Consider the following 25,331-nt stretch of genomic DNA (forward strand, 5'->3'; position numbering starts at 1 on the left):
GCCCATTCTCCTCTATGGGTTGGGCTCCCTGGCTGGAGGTACATTCCTTATGGTCACAGACTCCCATGATGCACTACCTCCCATGTCCAAGAGAGGAGATCATGGTGCATCATGGGAGTTGTAGTCCAACCACAGGAGCCCACCCTGTAGAGGAGAATGGGAACATGAGGCACCGCAGAAGGAGTTCCAAGTCAAAATATTTTGGTTTTCAAATTTACTCTGAAAAATGAAAGTTTTCTGTGGGAGGGGGGAAAAAAGCCAACATTTTCTAACCAGCTCTAAGACATGGTCCCCATCTTCTCACTGCCCCTCCTTTCCCTTCTTTGTAGAGGTTAGCTCCAATGGGGGCACTAGCCCGAAGCTGTCTTTGTGCTAGGATGTCCAAGGATTGCAGCTTGTGGTTGATCCTAAATAATGGGGTGGGGCAGGAATACTCTTTTCATCCCCAGTTTCCCTGTGCATCCACCCAAGGGTCCTTCATCTCTTAGCAGTGCCTGGATGCTGTTGTATTCTAGGATCAATCACATGCAGAATGACAAACTCTTTCTGGCAGGAGGTAGGGACTGGAGGAGATCGCAATTTTCATTTTATTTTTTGTATTGTAAAAGTATGTAATGTTTAGCAAGAAGAAAAATACAGTGTAACCTGCTCTAAGGACCACCTCTAAGTGATCCATGGCCATCAACAGTGACCATTTTAAAGAATCCCCAAGATGACTAGTGCAATTTTGTCTGAACTTCAGATAAGTAGGTGATGGATCTTTTTTCTGGGCCCTTAGATGGTCTCTTAAAACAGGTTTCACCAGACTCTGGTAATTGCAGTGTTGCCTGTCATTATTTTCAGTACTTCTGTGTCTAAACAGTTCAGAATAACCAGGACCCAAGTCCTCCACACATGTACATCTTGCATTCTCCATGTGAGACATGAACATCAGGTACAGAGTGACATGTTAATAACAGATTATTAACTCAGTGTCGTCATGTTTTTGTAGCGTAGATTCATATTCATACTAATCTGGATTTGATTTTACTGCCTTCTATTCACATTCTTACCTGTACTTCACCCACAGGATATTTGAGCAGAAGTTTCACAGTTTTAAAAAAATGCTGTGTATGTGACACCTGTGTTGTCAGAGTCTGGATGCACTGTTTCTATGATATGACTGCCCTCTTCTGGTTTATCACCCAGGGATTAGACTCAGCTCCTGGATCTGAGGTGTCTGTACACAATGCATGGCTTGATATAAAGAACCTTTGAAACAGAATCTTGGCAGTTTTCCGAGCATCACCTGTGATTAATTCCATTTTGACATGCAAGGGCCTGCATCCAGTGCTAATAAAACCTATTTTGTTATGCAGTTTGTTGCCTCTAACTGTACATCCAACTTCTAGGGCTTTGCTACATTACAGATGTTGATTAACTGTAATAATGTGTATGCTACTTAATCATCTAGGAGCAGCCCTCTGAAGTGACATTTAACCAGTTTTGATGCAGCTAATAAAAGTGAATTCTACTGCAGAATCTGACCAAAAATACCTAGGGAAAGATGAAAAGGTTCATAGAGATATGGCAAAGAAAATCTTTTCCTAAAGTGGGCATGTTCATTCAGACATGGGAAGCTCACACAACAGCCTCTACACCACTTAACTCCATATTGTCCTTTTATGGTGGTGAGGGGTGTTGGGTAGAGTAATTATTCAGGGGCGCTTCTGCCTGCCATGGACTGGTTTTTCAATGGATTGATACACCCTGGTGAGCTCCCACGGCTGGAATTATCCACTGGGGCTATGGAGAAACAGCATAGTGTAGAGCAGCCTTCAGGCTGCTGTATGTTTTGCCAGGTGTAGTCAGGCTCCCAGCAGCTCCAGGATCCAGGAAAGCAAAAGTGGCTTAAAGGTACCTTTGCATAAAGCCATATTCCCCTGAGCTGCGCCATGTCTCTGCTAAAAGGCAGAGACTGAGAGACCCTGAATAATTGTTACCTTAGAACATTACTTTTCTGTTTAGAAAATATGTGACGACTGTAAGTTAGTGTTTGGGGACCGGGTGTCAAAGTGAGTCTTTGGGAGGGATTTGAGGGCCTAGCACATTGAGTTTAGCAGGAAACAATAGCAGGAGGAGGAGCCAACGTGATGGGGAGACTGGCATAGATGGGGCTTGGGGGAAGGGGATGTGATTAGAAACCAGATCCAAAACATAGTCTGGGGCAGAGATGTGCAGGGCTTCAAAGGAAAGGACAAGAAGCATAATTTGTTACAAAGCCACTGGAGGGAGTTATAGGAGTGATGTGGTCTAATCGACCATCTTAGCAGCTGCGTTTTGGACAGACTGGAGAAAAGGAACATGGGAATGGAAGAAGCTGTAGGAGAAGATCAGGGCATGGACAAGTGTCTTAGAAGTCAGAAAGAAAGAGAAGAGTTTAATTTTAACCAAACTGGACACAATAAACCAATTTTTCTCCTATTATGATTCTCTCTCTCTTGGGTTTGTGATCCTAAGAAGGGCTGAGTACCCTCAATAGCTCTCGGAAGTAAATGTGAGTGAAGGGAGTTCAGCACCTTGCACGATCGGGCCATAAAATGGGATGGGTCGAGGCAGGGAACTCTAAGGAGCAAATTCTTTGGAGTAGCCTTTGCTAAGCACTGCCACGGACCTTTAGCAAAGGGGGTTTTGAAAGACCATTGATACATACAGCCCACTGGCTGGTTCTATCTTCCCTCTTCTGCTCCAGAACAGTGAGCAAAGGGTCTCTGCTCAGGCAGCTTGAAAGGTTTCAGCTTTGCCTAGGCAGAGAAACTCATTCTTCTCTCCAACCAATTCAATGCAACATATTCACAAAATATTGCAAATTGCTTTTGATCTCTGAAGAATGCTGTTAAGGCAGAAAACTGCCCCTGTCCCGACAAAACAAAGTTTCTTACTGCCTCCCTACTAGAAATACCATCTCCATTAAGTGGATGAGCTGTTGTTCCCTCTTGCCTTTGTGTAAAGTACCTCTCGGTTGGGTAATATCCTCATTATATCCAATGTCAAACTGTATTCCCTCTCATACCATATAGAAACGCATCCAACTCTCCTTGCCAGCGACTGAATACCCATGTATGAAAGGAGGTTGGCCTCGGTCCAGTTCTCAGCATCACACATGCTGGCAGCAAAATCTTTCCAACATCAGACTGCAGAAAAAAAGAACAAATTGTTTCATCCTTCACTTTCAATGTCATCCTAGACAAAAGAAGCTCCTGCAGCCTTTACTTTCTTATCAAGTGGTGGGGTGACGGAGATAAGCTGATCCGAAGGTGTAAAGAAGAATTTCCTCCCATAGTGTTGCATGACTGTGCAGGTGTTTCACAGGGTGGGCTTAGTAACCATGGCAGACACTGAACTATCCAGTTAAGGTGACTGTCTGAAGGAATGTTAGACTTACTGGATTGTTTCTCTCTTCCAGCGTGGCAATTTTAATGGGCCAAGCTCCGTTCTTCGTTGCTTGTGCTTGGCTCCCAATTAGTTCAATGGGAGCCCCACACACACATCCAAGAGCAGAATTTGGCCTTAAGTTCTTCTGTGAAAGCTATTTATTACTCAGCAGCCCAGGATCATAGACTTCCATCTCTGACAATGGCTCCCTTTTATCTACCCTCTCTGCTGCTTCTTCCTGCCTAGTTTATTGTTAAAATCTGCAGGCTTCAGAGATCATATGCAGTATCCACATCCCTCAAAGGCCAGCATGTGTGTAGGAGTCTGAGCTACCCTGTTATGACTTTCCCCTTTCCCCTCCACGTCCTTGGTGAAAACTTATTGTTTGGGAACCATGAATCTGAACTAGCAGTGACTTACCCTCCTGTCATCTTTTCAGCTTAGCAATGTTTTGGCCTTTCAGCTGTGTCTGTTGATCTTGTGAACTACTGACTTTGTCAACACCAACCATATGTCTGGACTGCCCCCAAAATGAAAACTACTGACAGTACGACAAATATGAAGTTCCACACTGTGTAAAATAGAATGATTCGTTTGGTTTTTGCTTTCTCTTGTATTCTACTCTTTATATAGAATTTTATGGTGCATTCATCAGTGTAGTATCTGAATGCCTTCCAGCAATGCATTCAGCCATGTGACTATGCATCTGTCATGTGTTGTTTGTTCTCTCAGCCTCTCCCAGAGGGAGAAATGGGTGCAATGGAGTGTCTTGTTTTGGTAGCGTATGGGTTTATATATATATATTATATATATATATACACACACGCGCACACACACACACACACGCACACCTGTTACTCTGTTTATGTAAGAGAAGGCAAGGTCAAAAAAATGCACCCTGGCACTTGGCGTGGAAAGTGGTGAGGTTTGCGGAGGTCCTTATTTCCCTGGGGAGTTCATTCCATAGTCTTGGAACACCCCCAGAGAAATCTGTCTCTCCTACACAGACAAGCAATCCGTGGCCCCACGAAGTCGCGGGACCTCCTGGTCAACCTCCTCCTCGCCCTGGCAAAAATGGCCATCTACGTGACCAGGGAGAGGCGGTTGGCCAATGGGGACTCCTGCGACTGTGGGGCTTGTTTCCGATCCTTAGTCCGTTCATGTCTCCGGGCGGAGTTCCTCTGGGCGGCGTCCGCTGGCTCCCTTGACGCCTTCGAGGAGCAGTGGGCGCTGTCCGGGGTTCTCTGCTCGGTGTCCCCGTCAGGCTCCCTTCTTATGACCCTTTGACCACCCTCCTGTCCCTGTTCTTTTATTAGTTGTCCCCCACAATTAGTGGGTTTCTGAGGCCCTGTGGTACCTCCCCTTAGGCTGGGGGGGGGTTCCGTTAGCATGGGGCGGGCTTTGCCCGCCCCGTTTCCCGGAAACCCAATAGATACACAGACAAGCTTTACTCTTATTGTTGCAAGCTCCATTGTGCCAAAGGAATGAAGTTGTTGACCATGGTCTTCATCCCAGAGCTTAGACCATCTTTTGGAGACCTTGGGCCCAGGAAGACATGGAGGGCTTTGAAGTTAAGGACCGAGACCTTGAACTTAATTCAGTATTCTATGGGAGGCCAGTATAGAGAGCAGAAGCCAGGTTTGATGTGCTCACGGTAGCCGGTGTTGCTGAGGAGGTGCTCTGCAGCATTCTGAACTGGTTGGAGTTTCCTAACTGCTGACTGCTTCATGCCCAGGTATATCACATTGCTGCAGTCCAGCCGAGAGGTGGTGAAGGCAGGAATAACTGAGGTCAGGTCTTCGTCTGTCAGGATGGGATGGAGTTTCCAACTATAAGATCTCTTTCCTACAACTCTGCGTTCCCAGAAAAGATCAGAAACTCCAAAACCAGGCACATAAGCACCTCTGTGATTTGTTTTCATATGTACATCCCATGTCATTTATTTGAGGAGCTGTGTGGCTTACTTGTGTGATCTATATCACCTACGAGCCGTTCTTCATCACACCAGCCTGGCCTGCACAACTCCACGAGTCAGAACTCTTTTGCTCCTACCTCTGTTCCCTATCCCTTTACGCCCCCTGCCCCGCTCCACTTTTCTTAATTGGTATACAATGTGTCAATCCATTGCATAGCCAGGTAGTGTAACTTAGGCCCAGTCTACACTACAGCTTTTAACCGAGTTTGTAGTCAGTGACACGACAGCATCATGATGTGGTTTGTGTCTGTAGACCGTATGGTTAATAACCTGTGGCAGCTGACCGTGCTTTGGCCGGGTCAGTGTCCTAAGCTGGTTACAGTCTTCCTGTAACCAATTTATCACACCATGTTCTGCAGTATAAATGGGACCCCCTAAATGCCTGTGTAACCAGGCTGGCCATCCTGCCTCCTTCTCAGTTCTCTGTGTGGTAGGACATCCCAGAGTGCAGTGCTCCACATGCTGCTGGTGCCACTGCTGTGCATGTCCTCCAAACACTCTATCCCCTGGTGAGGGGCAAGGGGATAGCTGCCCAGATTTCCCCATGTGGCACTGATACAAACAACCTTCGACAACATGGTAGATGTGGATTCTTAATCTTGGTTGACACATGAGAGTGCTGCAAAAAAAAACCTGCTCTGTGGATGCAGCTCAGTCTTGTGTGTTGTAATTGGGTCAGATGAGTGTCATGAACCAATTTCAGAACAATGGTTGTACCAGTAGCATAGGCAGGGCACCCAGTTGCTTTCCTCTTTAAATCTGGCCTTAAATCTTCCTTTTCTCTTAGGCATCTGATTCATACTCTTCGTAAAGTGCTTTACTAAACTCTGTATGAAAAACACTAAATACAGATATGCTGCTAGTGTATAAGGATGTCCTTGTCACCAGTTTTTTTAAGCAAAACAGCAGTGTTTTTCCTGTCTCTTGAGCTGTATTGCCAGACTCCCTGCTCAAGTTTTCAGTGAAAAACACATTTCACCCTTTTTGACAATCTGAGTTGCTTGGTACCACTGCAATCTACTTCTGGGTGTTTCTCTTAGCATTAAGTCTGAAGTAACAGGAGACACGTTCTGTCCTTGGGTGCTTGTGTGCAGTTACCTTTGAAGTCATGGGGAGGTGCATGTGCACATCTGAGGGCGCAATTTGACCCTATATATTTTTCTTATACTAATTGATACTTTAGAACAGTTGTTCCAATATCTTTGCCACATCACCTAATATTTTATGTAAGTTAAGGAATGAGTGACCTATTTCCAGAGCTCAATAAAATGTGCTTAGGAATTAAAGCTTCACTTTCTGTTCTATGCACCATGCAGATATTTTAAATATAGAATTTAAACAACTCACATTTTAATGTTATATTTATTTTATATCTACCTGGCTATTTCTGTGGCCTCCATCACGGTAGTATCTGAGCTCCTCACAATCTTTAATGCGTTTATTCTTGCAACATCTCTGTGAGGCAAGGAAGTACAGTTATCCCCATTTTACAGGTAGAAACTGAGACCCAGAGGGATTAAGAGCCATAGTCTCTGTTTATGTTAATTGGCCTAGTAGCCCATTAACTTCAGTGAAGCTGCCTCTGTTTTCACCAGCAGAAGCTGACATTTTCAGAAGCAATTTATGCACTTAGGAGCCAAAGTCCCATTGACTTTCAGTGAGATTTAGGCTTCTAAAGGCCGAAGGACCAGATCTTTAAAGGTATTTAAGTGCCTAAAGATGCCTAGTGGGATTTTCCAAAGTACTTAACTCCAATTGAAACCGGTGGTTGTTAGTCACCTAGCACTTTTGAAAATTCCACTAGGTGCCTATTTGCATCTTTAAGCACCTAAAAACCTTTGAAAATAGGACTTAAACTCCTAAGGCACTTAGACATTTTTGAAAATTTACCTGTAAATTACTTGCCCGATATCACACAGGAAACTTGTGGCAGAGCCAAGAACTGAACCCAGCTCCAAGACTCAGGTTAATGGCTGAATCATTAGAGCAGTGGTCCCCAATGTGGTGCCCGCGGGTGCCATGGCACCCGCCAGGGCATTTATGTGCTCCCGTCTAGTGCCCAGCAGGGGAGAGAAGCTGCAGCCTGGCACCTGATGGGGACAGAGAACTCAGGCTGCGAGCATGGTGTTCTCTGTCCCAGCAGGCGCGGGGCCCGCCGAATGCCCAGCAGGGGAGACAAGCCGCTGCCCTGCACCTGCCAGGGACAGAAAACTCCGGGACTGCAGGCTGTGGGCGCCAGTGTTCTCGGTCCTTGGCAGGTGCGGGGCTGTGGCATAAGCCAGAGAGAAGCCGCAGCCCCACACCTGCTGGGGACAGAGAACTCCAGGGCTGCAGGCACCAGTGTTCTCTGTCCTTGCAGCTTCTCTCCGGCTTCTCTCTTCTCTCTGGATTGATATATTATGTTATATTAAATATGATGTTTTTTGTATTATTTAATGTACAAATACAAAATAAGCCTTGAAAAATTTTTGGCGCCCCCCCCCCCCCCCACACACACACTCTTCTGAAAACATGAATGTGCTACTGGCCACAAAAAGGTTGGGGACCACTGCATTAGAGAATCCTTCCTTGTTTACAGAAGCTAGAGTAACACCAATAGGGTAAATACCAGTGTAAAGGATACAAAATTACATCGAAGACATAACTAGAATTAAATTAAGAGAATATATTACAAGCTATAAAATAGCTATCAACATACAAAGCAGGGTTCGTTTTCAGGAGCATTCTCACATTGCAGATATGTTTATTTAGTAACTTTTTGTTCTCCTAAAAAAAAAAAAAAGAAAGAAAAACCATTTTAAAAAGCCAACATATTCATTTTACAGTAAGAATGAATTTTAATAATGAAATTAAATCCATATTTCAGTAGAACTCTGTTTATCTGAAGGGAGCAGTTGATATAGAATTTATCTGGATAAAAAAGGCTTCTGGTAGCAGAGTTTTTCATTTAAGTGATGCATATTGGGAGGGAGCAACAATAAAAAAGTGGATAATGGGGAATTGGCTAAGAAGAATTAATAATTGTAAATCAAAATTTTTGATAGAGCTTTTGGTGACCATAATTTGTCTGCCTTAGAATTGTGCACTATTGAGGGAACTCTCGGGAATTATTTGAGCTTGTACCTGTTAATCCACAAGTTTATACTTGTATTTCTTTTGTTTAGAATGAAGTGATAAGCCAGCAACTGTCTGTCATTTTCACTCATTGCTATGGACCTTATCCTATTCCAAAGCTTGTTGAAATCAAACGAAAGCAGACCTCTCGTTTAGGTAAGTCTGAGGTGAGGTGCAGATCACAATGTTCACAGCGTGCTGTCCTAGGATTTGGAGAGAGCAAAAGAAAGGAAAGAGGGCAAATGTTAATGAAAATGATTGAAATAAAGTCAGTCTTTGGGTTTCTAAGCATTGCTGCAAGATCTCTGGCATTAGAAATGTGATTTCAGTTTGAATGCTCTGGAGCCACTGCATTCTTCTATATAGCAGGCAGTAGTTATGGCCAGAAGACAGAGCACACCTACCTGTAAAATGCAGAATTGGAAAAACTAGTCTAGGGGCCCAATCCTGCATTTCTTGCTCATCTAAAATTTCCATTGAAATCGACAGGTGTCTTGGATGCCCAGGACTGGGCCTGTAGTTTTGCAAGTTACTTTTGGGTCTGATTCCTTTGCACTCAGGCCACACAGCCAGAGTGGTGTCAAAGGGCCTTAATGTACATGAAAATCAGGGCCCCTTGTGTCTGCTGAGGTACAGATGTGACTAGGTGCAGAGGGAGAACAGGACTGGGGAGCTTTTCAAAGTTCACCCAAAGTCTAGAATGAACTGCATGTGATGGATGGCTGTTATCTTATAGGAGATAAAAATGACTGTCAGAGATTTTGAATTGACTTTGTATAGATTCTGTTAGAATACGTACATAACTTCCACCTGGGACTATTCAAACCAGCTTCACAGGCTTTTCTCATTTAAAAACATATCCCCTTAAGCCATTGTCTTTTCTCACAAAAACAGGAAAATGCTTTCTATGCATTTCACCTGTTCCTGACTAAAGTTCTTTTCTTTTCCTTTTGTGATTCCAGATCCCCATTTTCTTAACAATAAAGAGATGTCAGATGTTACATTTCTGGTGGAAGGAAGACCATTTTATGCACATCGAGTGTTACTATTTACTGCATCCCCAAGGTAAATGTACAGGTGTATTTTTTTAATAAATGCAGATAATTTGATCTTTTCTGTTGAGATTTGTTGGCACTAATGATTCAGGTAATGGGCTTCAGTCTTTTCTGTGAACATGGAAATTCTGTAATTACCCCCAGAACTGATTGCTGTTGATCGATGTTAAGGATGTAACAACTAGGAATGCCATTTGTTCATTAACCCTTAGGATGCTGGGCATTCCAGAGGCACCTACAGTAGACGGTATGGTGGTGGACATATTCAAAATACATAGACAAACACACACGTGTTAAACTTTCAGGAATGTCCATTTTTTTAAGGCTTGGGGGAACCTGTGGGTAGAGGGAGGATCTCTGGGAAGAAGAGGAAGTTCCAGGTTGGAATTCCTGGGTGGAGCCATTCCCATCATATGTGCCCCACTTCTGGAAATCTCCCCTTCTTCCACAGCCTATATAGGTGGCTTGCCTTGCCAGATCCCTCCCCTTGCTTCACACATGAGAAAAACTGACATGGAGCCTGTAGCAGTTCCATGCTGAAAGGCTGTCCAGCAGGGGTATAAGTCATGTGGGTATCAGGAGACTCAGCACCCACTTGCAGAGGGTTTGGGTTCTTGCATGGAAATTGTGGGAACAAGGAAGAGCTAAGTGGGAGAAGGTCTCTTTTGAGAAAAGGGAAGGAGATTCTATGGGTTAACTTTTGGGAAATGTTGGGGATGAAATTCTAGTCCTGTTAAAGACAATAGTAAAACTCCCATTGGCTTCAGTGAGGCAGGATTTCATCGCTAGTATCTGTGATGAATCCAGCCCATTTTCTTAACCACGCATTGGGTGGAAGGTTTGGGTTACAGCTTCAGAGAGTGGGAAATTTTTTTTTCTTGTCTATTATACTTTCCAACTCTTGAGAGAAAAATAGTGGCACTTGAAGTCCAAATATGCAAGTATCCCTTGGAGAGCAGGGAGGAGCTGGAGCAAGGCACTCTTCTCCCCCTCCCAAAAAAAAATATTGAATTATTAACCTAGGACACAATTTCCTGCTATCTAGAAAACACACCTTTAAATGTAGATACCTAAAAACAAGTATAAGGTACCTGGTACACTTACCTGGAGCTGGATTTACAAAGAAAATATAATTGAGAGGGTATCTGTGTATATCACCTTTCTCAGACAAAATTTTGTAGACTGCCATTTCATGATTCTCAGCTTTCTTTTGTTGTATGTGGCGAAGATAATTATTTGGCTGTCAACGCCTAATTAAAATACACCGCTACCTCGATATATAGCTGTCCTCGGGAGCCAAAAAATCTTACCGCGTTATAGATGAAACCGTGTTATATCGAACTTGCTTTGATCTGCCAGAGTGCGCAGCCCCGCTCCCCCGGAGCGCTGCTTTACCGTGTTATATCCGAATTTGTTACATCGGGTTGTGTTATATCAGGGTAGCGGTGTACTACACACACACGCATACACACACACACGCTGTTTCAGCCCTAATACAGCAATCAATCAAGAAATTACATTGTCTGCAATGGATTAGCATTGAGAAGGAAGATAGGCATATAAGAGAATGCTGTGAGTCATGAAATAAAATGTCAAGAGTTAAACAGAGATCCTGAATAGTGTGAGATGCAGCAAAGGCAAAAAACATAGCAAACAAGAGGACTTAGTGACACAGAGAACTGGTAATGCAGTCTAGGGCCTTTCAGCTCTAAGGTACTGGCTTGAATACAGCCAGTGCTGGTTGTGAATGAAAGCATTTAGTATCTGTTGGCTGCTTGTGATTTGAGTGGTGGTCTTAGACTAGTTTCAAGTGGAGATATGTCCCTGATAACAAAAAGCACCAGCACAAGCTGCCAGATTTAGCAGAGGTACGTTGAAAAGGCAGTCCTTCGAAAACAAAAGTATGACACATTGGGAACATTGCACATTTGCTGTCCTTACTTAGCTGTCCTGTACATGAAGGTGTGCATTCAGGCCCTGATTCAGGAATGCATTTAGACCCTTGCTTAAGTCTGTTCCCTATGTAGGCCAATGCTTATGTGCTGTCCTGAGTAGAAATGTTTTCCTGAATCAGGGCCAAAAAGGAAGTCTTCAGTTTATAAGGGTGTCAATCCCAATCTAGTAACTTAAATATTTTTAAAAGCTAAAATCCTAGATATCTGTATAATATCACATACAATTACAATTAACTTAAATGAATTCTACTCTGCTTTTATGTCCAAATCTATGGTTGAAATGAGAATTTTAACATTCTGAGAACAGTGGTATATCCAGTTCTTTCTCTCTCCATTCCCAAACAATTATATTAAACCTGCATTAAAGTATTACACTTCTTTGTGTAGAATCTTTAACATTTTGCCCTGGCCATCTTGCAACCCAGCACAATGGAGATATGAGAGGGGGAAGAAAGCTGCAAACATTTAAAATGCAAGCTGGTCTCAATCCAAAAAGAAATTTTGAATTTTTAAAAGTTGCAGGTTTTACTCAAAAATGGCCCTAATAAAAGAGGTTTCCTAATTTCACTTTGAATTTGATTACGTACCATTAAGGGGGTGTCTACACTGCAATCAAAGATGTGATTGTAGCTCAAGCAGGCATACCCCTGCTCACTTTCATTTAGCTAGCTCGGCTAAAAATAGCAACGCAGGTGGAGCAGCATGGGCTTCAGCCTGGGCTGTACAAGCCTGCCCACAAGCTGGGTATGATCTTGCATTGCTAGCCTGCACGGGGGTCCACTGCTATTTTGAGTGTTGTGCTAACTTGATTAAAGCTAGCATGGGTATGCCGTGCTGCAGTGCTCTATGCTGAGCTGCAATCGTGCTTCCAATTACGGTGTAGACATACCCTCTACAGTATATAAACCATCAGATATTTCAGGATATAAATCCCGCTAAGCTTCTCTGCATTCTAACGTCCTATTTTCACAGTAATAGATGGTCGCCTCCCTTCCACTTCGCTATATTTCAGCAGAAAGGTCATTGTAGTGTGGTATTTCAATCTTGCTCATTTTTATTTAGGTTTAAAGCGCTGCTATCTAGCAAACCCTCAGCTGAGAACACTTGTATTGAGATCAGCTATGTGAAGTACCCCATATTTCAGGTAAAGTCTGTGCACACATGGCATCCGAATGGAATGTGTGACATCAACAATTGTATGTACCCTGCACAAATCAATGCAATTACATTTAGTAAATGAGTCATATTATACCTTAGAGTAGTGGTTTCAGAAGCAAAGCCCTCAACTCCGTTTTATATAGTAACCTGCATTACAGTGCTGATTTATAGTCAAAAAACGTGAATGACTAGATTTAACTATGTACATTTCACTTCTATAGTCTTTGAAGACGGAGCAGGGCATTTCAGTGCAACACTTGCATATACTTTTTTTTTTTTTTTGCGGGGGGCGGGTGTCCTCATGTTTGATATTCCTGCATTTGCACACACAAGCTTGGAGGATATAGAGGCCTTTCTTTTCCTAGCAATATTTGTTTACTCACATTTTGTAATTCCTTCTGTGAAAATGTAGAGCCAAACTTATCTGTCTCGCCTATTGGGCTAGATGCAGTGTATTCAAGAACTTGCATGCCTAAGAAAAGCTTATTTTAACCAGAGCAATGACCGTTCTATTTACTGATTGTTAGAGCTGCAGATATTTTTCAGTGTCACTTACAGCTGCCTGCAATAACATTTAAACTTAATCTCAGTTTCCTGAGAAGAAATATTATTTGGCCCATGTTACAATGCAAAACCCCAGCTCAAACCTTCTCACCAACCGTGCTTGCCTACAGAAGTGTGTGAAGAAGGGGGTGTGGTTTCCCAGAAAGGGAAGGAATCAGGGAACAGACGCTATATGTGGCATGATCTCCTGAAAAAATGGTGTAAAAATGGTATCAGAAAATGAACGAACCAGGATCAACTTGTCCTGTGAGCTACCTGAACCTCTTTGGACAGTTACAGCACTGTGGCTAGTAGGGATTGGGAGAGAAGCCATGCTACCCGTGAAAAGAAGCCTAGAACTGTGCAGAGACAGAGGAGATGTCCATGTATGGCCTGACACCTGCAGGTTTTTGACCGGTTTGACTGACAAATCCGTAGCCCTGCACATTGTTTGGTAGCCTCACGCCTTCTCCCACCATACCATTCTCATGATGCAAAGTTAAAAATGCTGCTCATGAGTGGCTTTTCCAAAGCGGCTTATTTTTCATAGTAACCCCTTCCCTTTCATGTGTTTTACTCAAGCGGGAATGATATGGTTCTGTGAGCCTCACCATGTTACACTAATGACAATGACCACTGAAGCAAAGGGAGGCAGGATAGTGAAAGGCAGTAACATAGACTAACTCCTCACTTAACGTTGTAGTTATGTTCCTGAAAAATGCAACTTTAAGCGAAACGATGTTGTGAATCCAATTTCCCCATAAGAATTAATGTAAATAGGCGGGGTTAGGTTGCAGGGAAATTTTTTTCACCAGACAAAAGACATTTTATACAGACACACACACACACACACACACACACACACACGCAGTATAAGTTTTAAACAAACAATTTAATACTATACACAGCAATGATGATTGTGAAGGTTGGTTGAGATGGTGAAGTCAGAGGATGGAAGAAGGAAGAATATTTCCCAGGGAATGCCTTACTGCTAAATGATAAACTAGCTGATCCCTCAAGAGTTAACACATTATTGTTAATGTAGCCTCACACTCTACAAGGCAGCACAAATAGAGGGAGGGGAGACAGCATGGCAGACAGAGACACACCGTGTGTGTGACAGAGAGAGAGATGTGCATTGCCCCTTTAAGTAAGCTGACCCCATTCTAAGTACATTGCCTTTTTAAGTAGATCAGCAAGTTGAGACAGCAGCTGCTGCCAACAAGCTCCCTCCGTCCTGAACTCTGTCGTGTTCTCCCCCCCCCCCCTCTATAGAGATGGGGTAAGTGTGGGGGCAGGAGCAGGGGGGAGGGAGACACGCTGACATTAGTCTCCCTCTTCCCCCCGCCCCCCGCACAACAAGCAGGAGGCTCCCCTGGGAGCAGCTCCATGGCAGAGGGCAGGAGCAGCACATGGCAGTGGGGGGAGGGACAGCTGAACTGCTGGCAACTGATAGCCTGCTGGGCATTTGCGGCACAGGGAACATGGGGGAGTGGGGAGCTGGTAGGGGGTCTGCCGGTCCACCCTGGTTCCAAGCCCCCACCAGCTAGCTGCAACGGGCTGCTCTTCCTGCAAGCAGTGGACAAAACAGGCGGCTGCCAAACACCGTTATAAGGGAGCATTGCACAATTTAAACGAGCATGTCTCTAATTGATCAGCAACATAACAACAAAACAACATTAACTGGGATGACTGTAAGTGAGGAGTTACTGTATGTAGTGAACATTTGTTGTCTGGGATTACTTTTCATAAGCAAACAGTCTCTTTGTTTTGTTTCAGCTGGTTATGCAGTATCTTTATTATGGCGGTGCAGAATCACTCCTGATTAAGAATAATGAAATAATGGAGGTAAGAAGTATTTTACTTCATTCCAATGGGAGTTACTATAAGTGATCTCTCCAGTGTTCACATAGCTGCACATGGAAATGGTCTCCATCAAGTGTTGGCAAACAGCAAAGAACTCTTCACCAGGTCGTTTAGTTTTCCCCATGTCTACAGTGGCATCTGTCTGCACTTTTTGAGGAAAGGAATGAAAACCTGCTTTCATTTCTTCTTCCAGTCTCAGACTGTCTCTCCACCACTTCTTCCTGCTTCCCTGAGTTCATAGTTGATCCTCACTGAGGTGCCACCACTGTGAATAGCCAGCTTGCAGCCTCCACCCCCAATTCCAGTTACTGTAAACAAAAGTAGGTTTTATTGGACATAGGACAGAAAAGAGAGAGAAAAATCCCAAAGCAAAAGATAATTTGAATTAAACATCTGGCCAGACACTCTGAGAAACTCTTCTAGTAGAGCAAAAAGCTTGTGTTACAAAATATGGAAATATTCCCCTCACCATGGTACAACAGCCTCATTCCCTTAGTCTTAATAGGATGTCTCTTGCCGCTAAATCAGTCTATTCCCCTTTCCAAGATGTGTCTTCGGGGTTGTTAGCTAGGAGTCAGATGTCCAGAAAATTAGAATAATCTCATGTGTAGTTCCTCATTCAGGAAGATAGGAAAGCATGTGCCTAACTTGAAGCATGTGAGTAGTTCCACTGAAGTAAAAGTTCAGCTTCAAGTAGCCATATGCTTAACTGTGTTGCTGAACTGGACATTAAACTGCCTCCTGAGATGGAGGGAAGAGGAATCCTTTTTTATCCGAAAAGCTTATCCTCCTGTCCAAGGAGTCCAGTTACACTTTGTCATCTTCCCCCTCATCCTCACCCCAGCCAAATGTGCATAACCTGTATGGATTTTAAGTGGTCTCCTTCCAATATCCTGTGCATTGTTATTATCAACCATTGTTCAACCTAGTGGCTCCCAAAAAACACAAGTAAAGGCATGTTTGGGCTACTTCCTCGCCAGTCTGAGCTGGAAGCGTTCATATCCACAGCATTCAGGTTATATCCAGTAAAACTAATATGGGACACTAAATATTAAAATCACTGATGTTTATACAGCTGGTAAAAATCATAGTGCACAGATTATATAGAATCTGCCAATATGTTATTGTGCAGTGTGAGACACTCAAGCAAGGGTGAGTTTTTTGACAGAGATAGCGCTACCAGAAACTGGCAGCAATTGGGTATGATTGGCCAATGAGAGTCTATTTTGGTGGGTATCGTAACCCTTATAATAATCCTGCTGAGGAAGTTTTAGAGGGGGGAGGTATTTGTATAAGTAGATAAAACTGGAATTAGTCCTCTCCAGTTCGGTGGTGTAGTTTTAACTAAGCTCACTTGAATTAACTTCATTTCTCTTACTAAAACCAGCAGTTATTTTTCAAATTCATTCCCACAACTTTGCAAAGAGGCCTATAAACCCTAACCCTTCCTGCGAAAAGTCTTCTCAAGCTAGATAGGACAACAGCTTTACAGATCTAGATCTATACACATAATCAACTAGCGGGGGGCCTTGGCGGCCGTCCCATGCAAGAGCGGAGGCGCCGCGCGCAGCCGCGGCAGGAGCGGGGCTCCGCGGGCATGACTGCAGCAGGACCGCCGGTGGGCCCGGGCTGGCTCGGACCTCGCCGTGGGGGCGCGGGCCGCGGGCGGGCGGCGGCGGCTCGCTGCGCCGCTGCCTGTGGGAGGTCAGCGAGCAGCAGCGCGGGCGCCGCGGCAGCCTCCGCCGCGCGGCGTCGTCGTCAGTCCCCCGCCCCGCATGAGCCGGGCAGTCCGCCGCCCAGCCTGCCGCCGCCGCCGCAGGGGCCGCGCCCCTTTTTTTTTGCGCTAGGCACCAGCTTGTTTTGCTGGTGCCTAGAGCCGCCCCTGTCAACTAGGTAACACCCCATACCTCTTTCTGAATCGAGACTAGAGAGCGAGAGAGAGACCTCCCCAACAGTTGACTGGATGGGGAAAGAGAAAGGGCTATTTGGCCTTTTATGGGTGTCCAAGTCTGGCACATGGCCCCCTCTGAGGGCATTCCCATGGGCTTGACTGTCAAATATGGCAGCTGTGTTGGACAAAATGGGGGGATTGAGCAGCCTTGTAAAGACTATGCAGCTGCCTAAGAGAAGGCTCCTAATCCCTCAGGATTCCCTTTGTTTTCTGTGGTTTAAGAGCCCTTGTGGACCACAGGTCTGACTCCTTGAGCCATGGTGGCAGCTGGAGCCCGGATATGGCCCTAGTTTTCTAAAATTATATTTAGCAACTTGCTTTATTATAAATGTGGTAACAAGAAGCACAGGAAATACTGAAATCTTTGCTGCAATTCATAATTGGGGCCAGCTGGCTGCTGTCACATCAGCATTGCAGATTTTCCAGATTTGGGATTTATTTAGGGGATTAGAATAGAGCTGGAGGTGAGTGGATGGACAGGGCCAGAACCACTTTCTAACAGTTTTTTTCCTAACAGCCCTGGTTTGCAGTGTGAGGGCACTGTTGGGTTCCACTGAGCAGCACTTCGTTGGGTATTCCCAGTGATAAGTGCTATGTACATAAATTCCTAAAGATAGATAGAGCTCCCAGCTCAACCTGATATATGTGTATTGATAAGAGCAAACTGCGTAGTGCTGAAGAACCCCTGCTTACCTTCTAAGCAAGAGAGGAAAGGCAATGGGATCACATTTGGAAGGAGAAAAAGTGGAGCAGAGCTCTTTCACCAGCCAGACAGCAAGGAAAAGAGGCAACAGGTGAAATCCTGACCCCATAAAAGTCAGTGGCAAAACTCTTGTGGACTTCTGTGGAACCAGGATTTCACCCAGCAGAGCTTGTTGTCTCCCACCAGCCAGAAGAGGGATTGAGTGGAGCTCTGCCTGCACTACCCTCTTCCACCAGCTGAGATAAGAGGTTTGAACCTACTTGGCTTTGTAGATTTTAAGGCCAGAAGGGAATGTTCCAGTTGTCTAATCTGACTACCTGCATAACACCTGCCATAGGTTTTCACCCTCTAATTCCTTCATCAAGCCCATAACTTCTGTTTGTGCTATTGCAAAAAGCAGGGTTGAACCCTGGCTATTTGTTTCTAACGTGTAGCTGTGCAGATTCTTCCATTCAGAGTCACATGTTTGGAAGGGCTGTATGCTCTCATGGTTATGCTGCTTCCTCGATAGTGCCCAGAGATCAGGGGAACTTATACACTTCTGTCCCTGCACCCCAAAAATGGCAGCATCTGGATCTGAATGTTCTGTTTTCCACTCATCACTTACCAACAACTGCTCATCATAGTTTGAGTTATGTTATTTCCCTTTGTAACACTGAAAAGGGTAAAATGAGCAAAAGAACTTTCTTATTATGGCAGTTAAATGACTGATAAATTAAATTAAACTTAATTATAAGTCTGTGTATAAATGTAATAAAATAGCAAGGAAATGATACTGTTGAATGCTGTCCTGTTCAGCACTTCTAACACTTTTTTTCTCTACTGTTTAGCTTCTCTCTGCTGCTAAATTTTTCCAGCTTGAAGCTTTGCAACGACACTGTGAGATCATCTGTGCAAAAAGTATAAACACAGAAAATTGTGTGGATATTTATAATCATGCCAAGGTAAAACAACTGTACGTATGTGCATGCATGTCTGTCTACACCCTGAGTGTGTGAAGTTCATATGCATCACATGCTTGTGCAATTTGTCACAAATCTATGACCTCATCATCTGTCCCAATAGGCCATCTCTTTGGGACTTACTGTAACATTCCATACTCCTAAGCCAGTAATGGCCAACCTGAGCCTGAGAAGGAGCCAGAATTTACCAATGTACATTGCCAAAGAGCCACAGTAATGTCAGCAGCCCCCACGTCAGCTCCCTGTCCCCGCTCCCAGCACCTCCCGGCCACCGGCAGCCCTGCCGATCAGCAGCTCCCTCACACCTCCCAATCAGCTGTTTTGTGGCGTGCAGGAGGCTCTGGGTGAGGGAGGAGAAGGAGGGACGGCACGGCAGGGGAGGGGCTGGGAAGGGGTGGAGTGGGGGCAGGGCCTGTGGCAGAGCCAGGGTTTGAGCAGTGATCACACCCGAGCACATTGGAAAGTTGGCGCCTGTAGCTCCAGCCCCGGAGTCGGTGCCTATACAAGGAGCCGCATATTAACTTCTGAAGAGCCGCATGTGGGTCCGGAGCCACAGGTTGGCCACCCCTGCCCTAAGCCATTTCAAACAGTTAACTTTTTTTTTTTAAAAGGCAACTTGCCTTCCTTCCTCTGGCAAATGGGGATATTCCCACTAACATTACCCTCACTGGAGGTTCAGGATGAGTGATACTCGGCCTTAGTAGCTAACAGCTTTTCTGTATCTAAAAATGGCCCATTGTCAAAGTCGAATGTCTTACAACCCTGCAGGGATAGTAATGAGACTTTTATACCATTGGAGAGGGGAAATGCCCAGCTTCCCAATGGAATCCAGTATTCCATAGTCTTCCCAATGGTCCTGAATTATAGGACATTAAAGCATGACATTTTTTGACTTAGAAAAAAAACTTTAGGTCATTTTGGGGAGTGTTTTACATTTCTCAGTTTTATTTTTCCTCTCCTTTTGTGTATTTTATAGTGGAACTCACATTAACTAAGGCTTGGCAGGTGGAGGGATACAAAAATAGTCCCAATAAAAATATGTTACAAGCATTCTTAAAATTATTTTTCTGTAAGATGTGGCACGTACAAAAGATCTAATGGTGTGGTGTGACCTGGGGATTTGATCAGCACTCATTTGAGGTGATCCACAGGCCATTCCCAACTCCTGCTGATCAAATCTTCATTTCTCACAAGCATGTATTCCCTATATATACTGCTATGCACTGGTGTGCATAGGTATGCCATCAGCTTTTGAAATAGGAAAATATTTCATTCCTGAAAATGAGTTATATATGAAGTGTATCTAGAGGCCTCTCTTTTATGATAGAAACAAATGAAGGAACAGAAGCATCCTCCACTTTGAAAGGCACCTGATTTATTTCCCAGCTTGTGAGACAACTTCTGGATTTAGCAGGGGTTTTTAATCCTAGATAAAAAGAATCATTTCAATTTTGATTTCAGCTCTTGGGCCTTTTCTTCTAAAGTGAGATAAGCTACACTGGATTTTTTTTGTCTCTCTAGGCCCCAATTCAGCAGTGCTCTTAAGCATGTGAGTGACCCCATTGAAGGCAAGGTTAGGCACATGCTGAATCTAGGCACTAGTTCACTTCTGTGGGCCAGATCCAGCAAGTGCTCAATGCATGGAGCTGTCACTGAATTCTGGCAGTGGAAGGTGTATCTACATGGCAGACTTGTGAGACCAAGACACTTCACTTCAGACTTGATGATCTGTAAATTGTTAAATTGTTCACATTTCATTCTATTCAATTCTTCTCACCCTACTCAGAATGCAGGTTTTACAAGCAGCCTCCATTTCTTGTCTTCTGCTGGCATACAGTGTCCCCATATCACAGTGCATTAGTTAACTCTGTGGCATGGGCAGGGGCGGCTCTATGTATTTTGCCGCCCCAAGCACAGCAGTCAGGCAGCTTTTGGTCCCGCGGATTCAGTGGCATGCCTGCGGGAGGTCCGCTGGTCCTGCGCCTTCAGTGTACCCGCCACCGAATTACCTCCGAAGCCACAGGACTGGCGGACCTCTTACAGGCCTGGCGACCGGCAGGCCAACCCCCACAGCTTGCTGCCCCAGGCATGCGCTTGGTGTGCTGGTGCCTGGAGCCGCCCCTGGGCATGGGATAGTATTATATTCTGAATATTTAGTTCATTTAGATGGTGGCTGGGGATCAGATGAACAATAAGAAAGAAAAGAAAAATATATTATTTCCTCACTGCAATGTACTGCATATTGAAATAGTGAGTAAAGAGAATGGAAGGAGGAGTAAAGAAGAATGGAGTGAAATCTTAAGAGAACAATATAAATCCACCAAAGAAAATTAATCCAGTCTCTGATCCAGATCCTCAGATGGTGTAAATTAACACAGCTCCCTGACTTCACTGGAGCTACTTCAGTTTACACCAGCTGAGCATCAGACCTTCCAAATCCAAAATAATGCTCTCCTTTAGAAAGCTCCTAACCTGCCCTGAATTGTCCCATTTTTTGTAGTCAACATTTGTGTCATCCACAGATTATGTTAATATAGTGGTGGACCTGTACTATGGACTCTACTTTCTAGACTCTGTAAACAGAGTAAAGATCCCAAGGCTAAAGATAGGAAAAGCCAGCTACAGTTCTGGGTTGCATAGGCCTCCATCCACTAGCAAGGCCAAAGCTTTCCATTTGTTCTCAGAGCTCAGACACACCAGGAGTTTGCCCAGGCTGGTGGATCCATGGAGCACTTTTCTGTCTACTTTGCAGAACACGCTCAGGGCCTAGTCCTTGACTGGAATGTTCAAGGCTACTACTTGCATGAACTCAGTGAGCAAATGGCCTGATCCTACTTCTTATGAGACAACTGCTACTTCCTGTGCTCTAGTGGATCACTTAGCGTTTGCTTACTCGCAAACAAGATGGGATACATTGAGTGTGAAGGAATGTAGTGGTTCCAAAACCAACATACTTCACATGCTGTACACATAGCCGCCATTTTCCAACTGGAGCTATTTCACCCCAGCCAAGAGTACATGTCTTTATGTAGTTATTTCTGATGGTGGTGCTGGTCAGGTGTATCATGCTTGACAGGAATGTTGAGAGACAGTGTTGATAGACCTGGCCTCTAGTAGATCTCCCCAAATCTACTGGTTTTGGTGGTGGAAACTATGGGGCCAAATCCTGGCCCCAGTGAGATCCATGACAAAAATCCCATTGATTTGTATGGGTCCTGAATTTCATCCTTGGAATTTTGCCTCCAAGGTGCCCTTAATTTATTGACATAGTCTTAAGTCTGGAATTTGTCATTTGAAGCAAACAATGTGACACATCACTTGACACCCACATATGTGTGTGTGTCAATGTTCCCATCTGAAAAACGTAGCTTGTCTAGTTTGTGTGCAGTTTGTAATCTTTACTTCTCATGAACAGTATTTATTGACCCATCCTATCAGAGTGGTTACCTTTCTTTAATCCCCACTTTTTGTAGTTTCTCGGAGTCACAGAACTATCCTCCTATTGTGAAGGCTACTTTCTAAAAAATATGATGGTCCTCATTGAAAATGAAGCTTTCAAACAGCTGTTGTATGACAAGAATGGAGACACGTCTGGTCAGAATGTACTACAAGACTTACAGAGGACGTTGGCGACACGGATTCAGTCAATTCATTTGTCGTCTTCAAAGGGCTCCGTTGTATAAAGTTCAGGAAGGAGATCGCGCTCAGAAAAGACACTGCGAGTTCAGGCTCCTGTTGCAGTTGCTTAAATGAACATACAAAATTCTACTTCACATTGGAATATATATATATATTTTTTGTTGGCCAAAGGTGCTGCTTTTAGGCTGCAGCCTCACTTAGATGAGGGAATGCTGTACATATGGCTCCTACCCATTTTTGAGAAACAATGATATAGCACTATTCTGTGAATTACTGTTATGTTCGATTCTGAATGCAAAAGTGTGGTCTTGGAGCTAATGCCAACAAAAACCAGAACTCACCAATGAACAGCAGAAGCCTCTGCCTGAACAAAGATGCCATGGACCACTTAAACTGACAAATGGGTTATTTAAGGTTATTTTGCTCCACCGTGTTATACATTTAAGAACTGTACTGTACCTATCCCAGAGTCCATTCTATTGTGCATTTAAGAAACGTAAGATTTGTTAGTTGCTGTTTCATAAGGGTCAACTGTGTTATAGAGTTGGTAAGACTGTTAAAAATGAGGAAATATACTGGCAAATTTTTAGGGGTGGGAACTTTTTAAAATTGTTCATAACAAATGGGGTGGCCTTGTAGTTTAAAATCTATTTCTTAAGCTTAAAAATTCATTTTTGACAGAGTTGTGTTTGCGAATCTATGTAACATGTTTTGTTTTTTAAAGGCACACTGTGTAAATACTGTATACATATGAGCAGGTTTTGCTTGTATTCTTTCCTAAGGTGGTATAATCTTGCCTAAATGGTTATGGTTACACCAAAGAGGTACATTACCAAGACAATATCTAACACAGTAGTTCGGGAATAAAAATCTGCATGCTAATTGTGATTTGGGGTTAAAAACAATAACAAACTCAACATGCATTTGCATGGTAACTGTACCTGTGAAATGTTATGTTTGTGCTTTGTTTTGCCAAGACTGCTTGTCAAACTCCATTTGTGAAATTAGCACATTTACTTTTCTTTCTTGGTGCAAATGGTAGTGAGATGATTCCCACAGAGACTTGTTGGAAGATGCTGATTTCCGTTTGTTACATGGAAGAGTTAATATCAGCCTTTATTCTAGTAACATGTCAATATTTCGCTACTGGCCAGAGATTGTGACTAAGTTAGACTTTTTTAAATTATTATTAAATATGTACTATAGAATAATTTCTTACTGTATCCTCAGAATGTATAGGTTATCTACAATGGAGATGTTCAATGTCAGGGCTCAATTTATTTTGCAGCATACTGTTAGCAAGAGAGATCTGTTAAGTGCCACAATTTTCCGGACATCTTGTACTTGATGATACCTTTCATGAATCGGTTGATTTAAAACATAGGGAAGACCTCAGTAAATAGTAGGAGAAAGGCGCTACCTTTTCAGTGGCAAAATTACATGTATTTCTTTTCTAGCATGCTTTTTGAAACTGTGCCCGGTTCACAGATTTTTAGAAGCTTTAATTTGACAGTGCATGGTAACTTCTTGGTCTTTTGTTAGAGTATTTATGTCCAGTGCTATTTCCTGTTTATAGCTTTTGGAATGCTCAGAAAACACAGTCTTTGCATTAGTTATCAACATGATAGGAAACTGTTTTATTGTTCTGATCTGTAAATCCTCCCGTATGCTTGATCATTTTAAAGCCTATACAGTATCTGCAACAAATTACAAAATTGTCTAAACTACCATTAATGTCTCAGAGACACAGCATGTCAGCCTAACAATGACTTATCAGACTATTTGTTTCTGCATATGATATGCGATATAAGATGTTGTCTAGAACATTTAGCTACTGGCGACTTACTTTTCTGTGAATGTTGCAATGCTAGAGAAGCAAGAACCTGATAAATGCAATCGGAACTCTTGGGGGTGCTTATATTATAGTTTGGTGTGCTTCCTCACTCATTAAAACCCATTTTTCCATATTGGTAACAATCTGCATAATAAAAACAAATCTCACCCAGCAGCTTAATGTTAACTTCTCTAAATATAAAATTATAATGCTCCAGATTTTTATCAAGTAGGCCAAATTCTACCCTCAGGTACACACACAGTTCCCACTAAAGTCATCAGGCATTGCAGACATGTATCCACAAGCAGAATTTTTCTCTGTGGGAAGTAAAAGCACAGGTATAAATTCAGCTAGGCAATCTGGTGTCTTAACAGGATGATAACCACTGCTTATGTAGCAATGACTTCAGGGCATACATTAATAGCAGTCCAGGGCATTGATAATGGGATATAGAGCCCTAAATCCCTGGGTTACTCATTGGAATGTTGATGTTGACTGATGTCACCAGCACAGAAATCCACCACAGTAGGTGTAACTTTCTTTGGCAGTGTCAGCAAAAAAAAATATCAAAGACTGGGTGGGGAAGGGAGATTTCTCTCCTGTCTCACGCTGAGAACTGGCTCTCTAGGTTAGGACTGAGACGCGTAGGACGGGTTGTGGTAAGCGTGAAGTGTCACTGACGTTGTGGTATTTGTTCTGCTGCTAAACAGAGGACTTCACTTGCTCTATCTCTAGTACATCTTTCGTGTAGGGATTTGCCCCATTATCCTTAATTGCCAGTTGGATGCTGCCCTGTGCCCACGTGGTGGCTGCATTTCAGTGATGCTGTGGTCTCTAAATCATGAAGCACCTGAGAGTCTTCAGAATGAACGGTGCTACATAAAAGTAAAATCATTCATCTTATCAGAGAGCCCAAGCTAAGTAGGGTCAAGGCTGGCCAGACCTCCAATAAAACATATGTTTCAGAAGGCAGTGTTGGTGGGTCAGAAGGTGGCTTTTCCCCTCTGAGTCCCTGGACCAATGCCCTAGCCTGGTGTTTGGGATCACTGTGCTATGGGTGGTGACATCTTTCAGATGAGTCATAAAGCTGAGGTCCTGACCCCTTGTGGTCAGGGGCGGCTCTAGGCACCAGCGCGCCAAGCAGGCGCTTGGGGCGGCCGTT

The 25,331-nt window shown here is 43.7% G+C and overlaps 1 protein-coding gene across 3 annotated transcripts in view; it reads left to right on the plus strand.

Moving 5' to 3' along the window:
• The window catches only part of BTBD11 (BTB domain containing 11), a 279,274-nt gene extending 253,943 nt beyond the window's left edge, over positions 1-25,331 (plus strand). For all 3 annotated transcript variants that reach the window (XM_039485898.1, XM_039485900.1, XM_039485909.1), the window contains 6 exons: positions 8,554-8,659; positions 9,466-9,568; positions 12,576-12,657; positions 14,994-15,062; positions 18,565-18,678; positions 22,170-25,331. In XM_039485898.1, coding sequence (XP_039341832.1) covers positions 8,554-8,659; positions 9,466-9,568; positions 12,576-12,657; positions 14,994-15,062; positions 18,565-18,678; positions 22,170-22,379 — 684 coding nt within the window. In that variant the 3' untranslated portion in view covers positions 22,380-25,331. The remainder of the gene's footprint in view (positions 1-8,553; positions 8,660-9,465; positions 9,569-12,575; positions 12,658-14,993; positions 15,063-18,564; positions 18,679-22,169) is intronic.

The sequence above is a fragment of the Mauremys reevesii genome, linkage group 1 (assembly GCF_016161935.1).
Source record: "Mauremys reevesii isolate NIE-2019 linkage group 1, ASM1616193v1, whole genome shotgun sequence".
NCBI lineage: Eukaryota > Metazoa > Chordata > Testudines > Geoemydidae > Mauremys > Mauremys reevesii.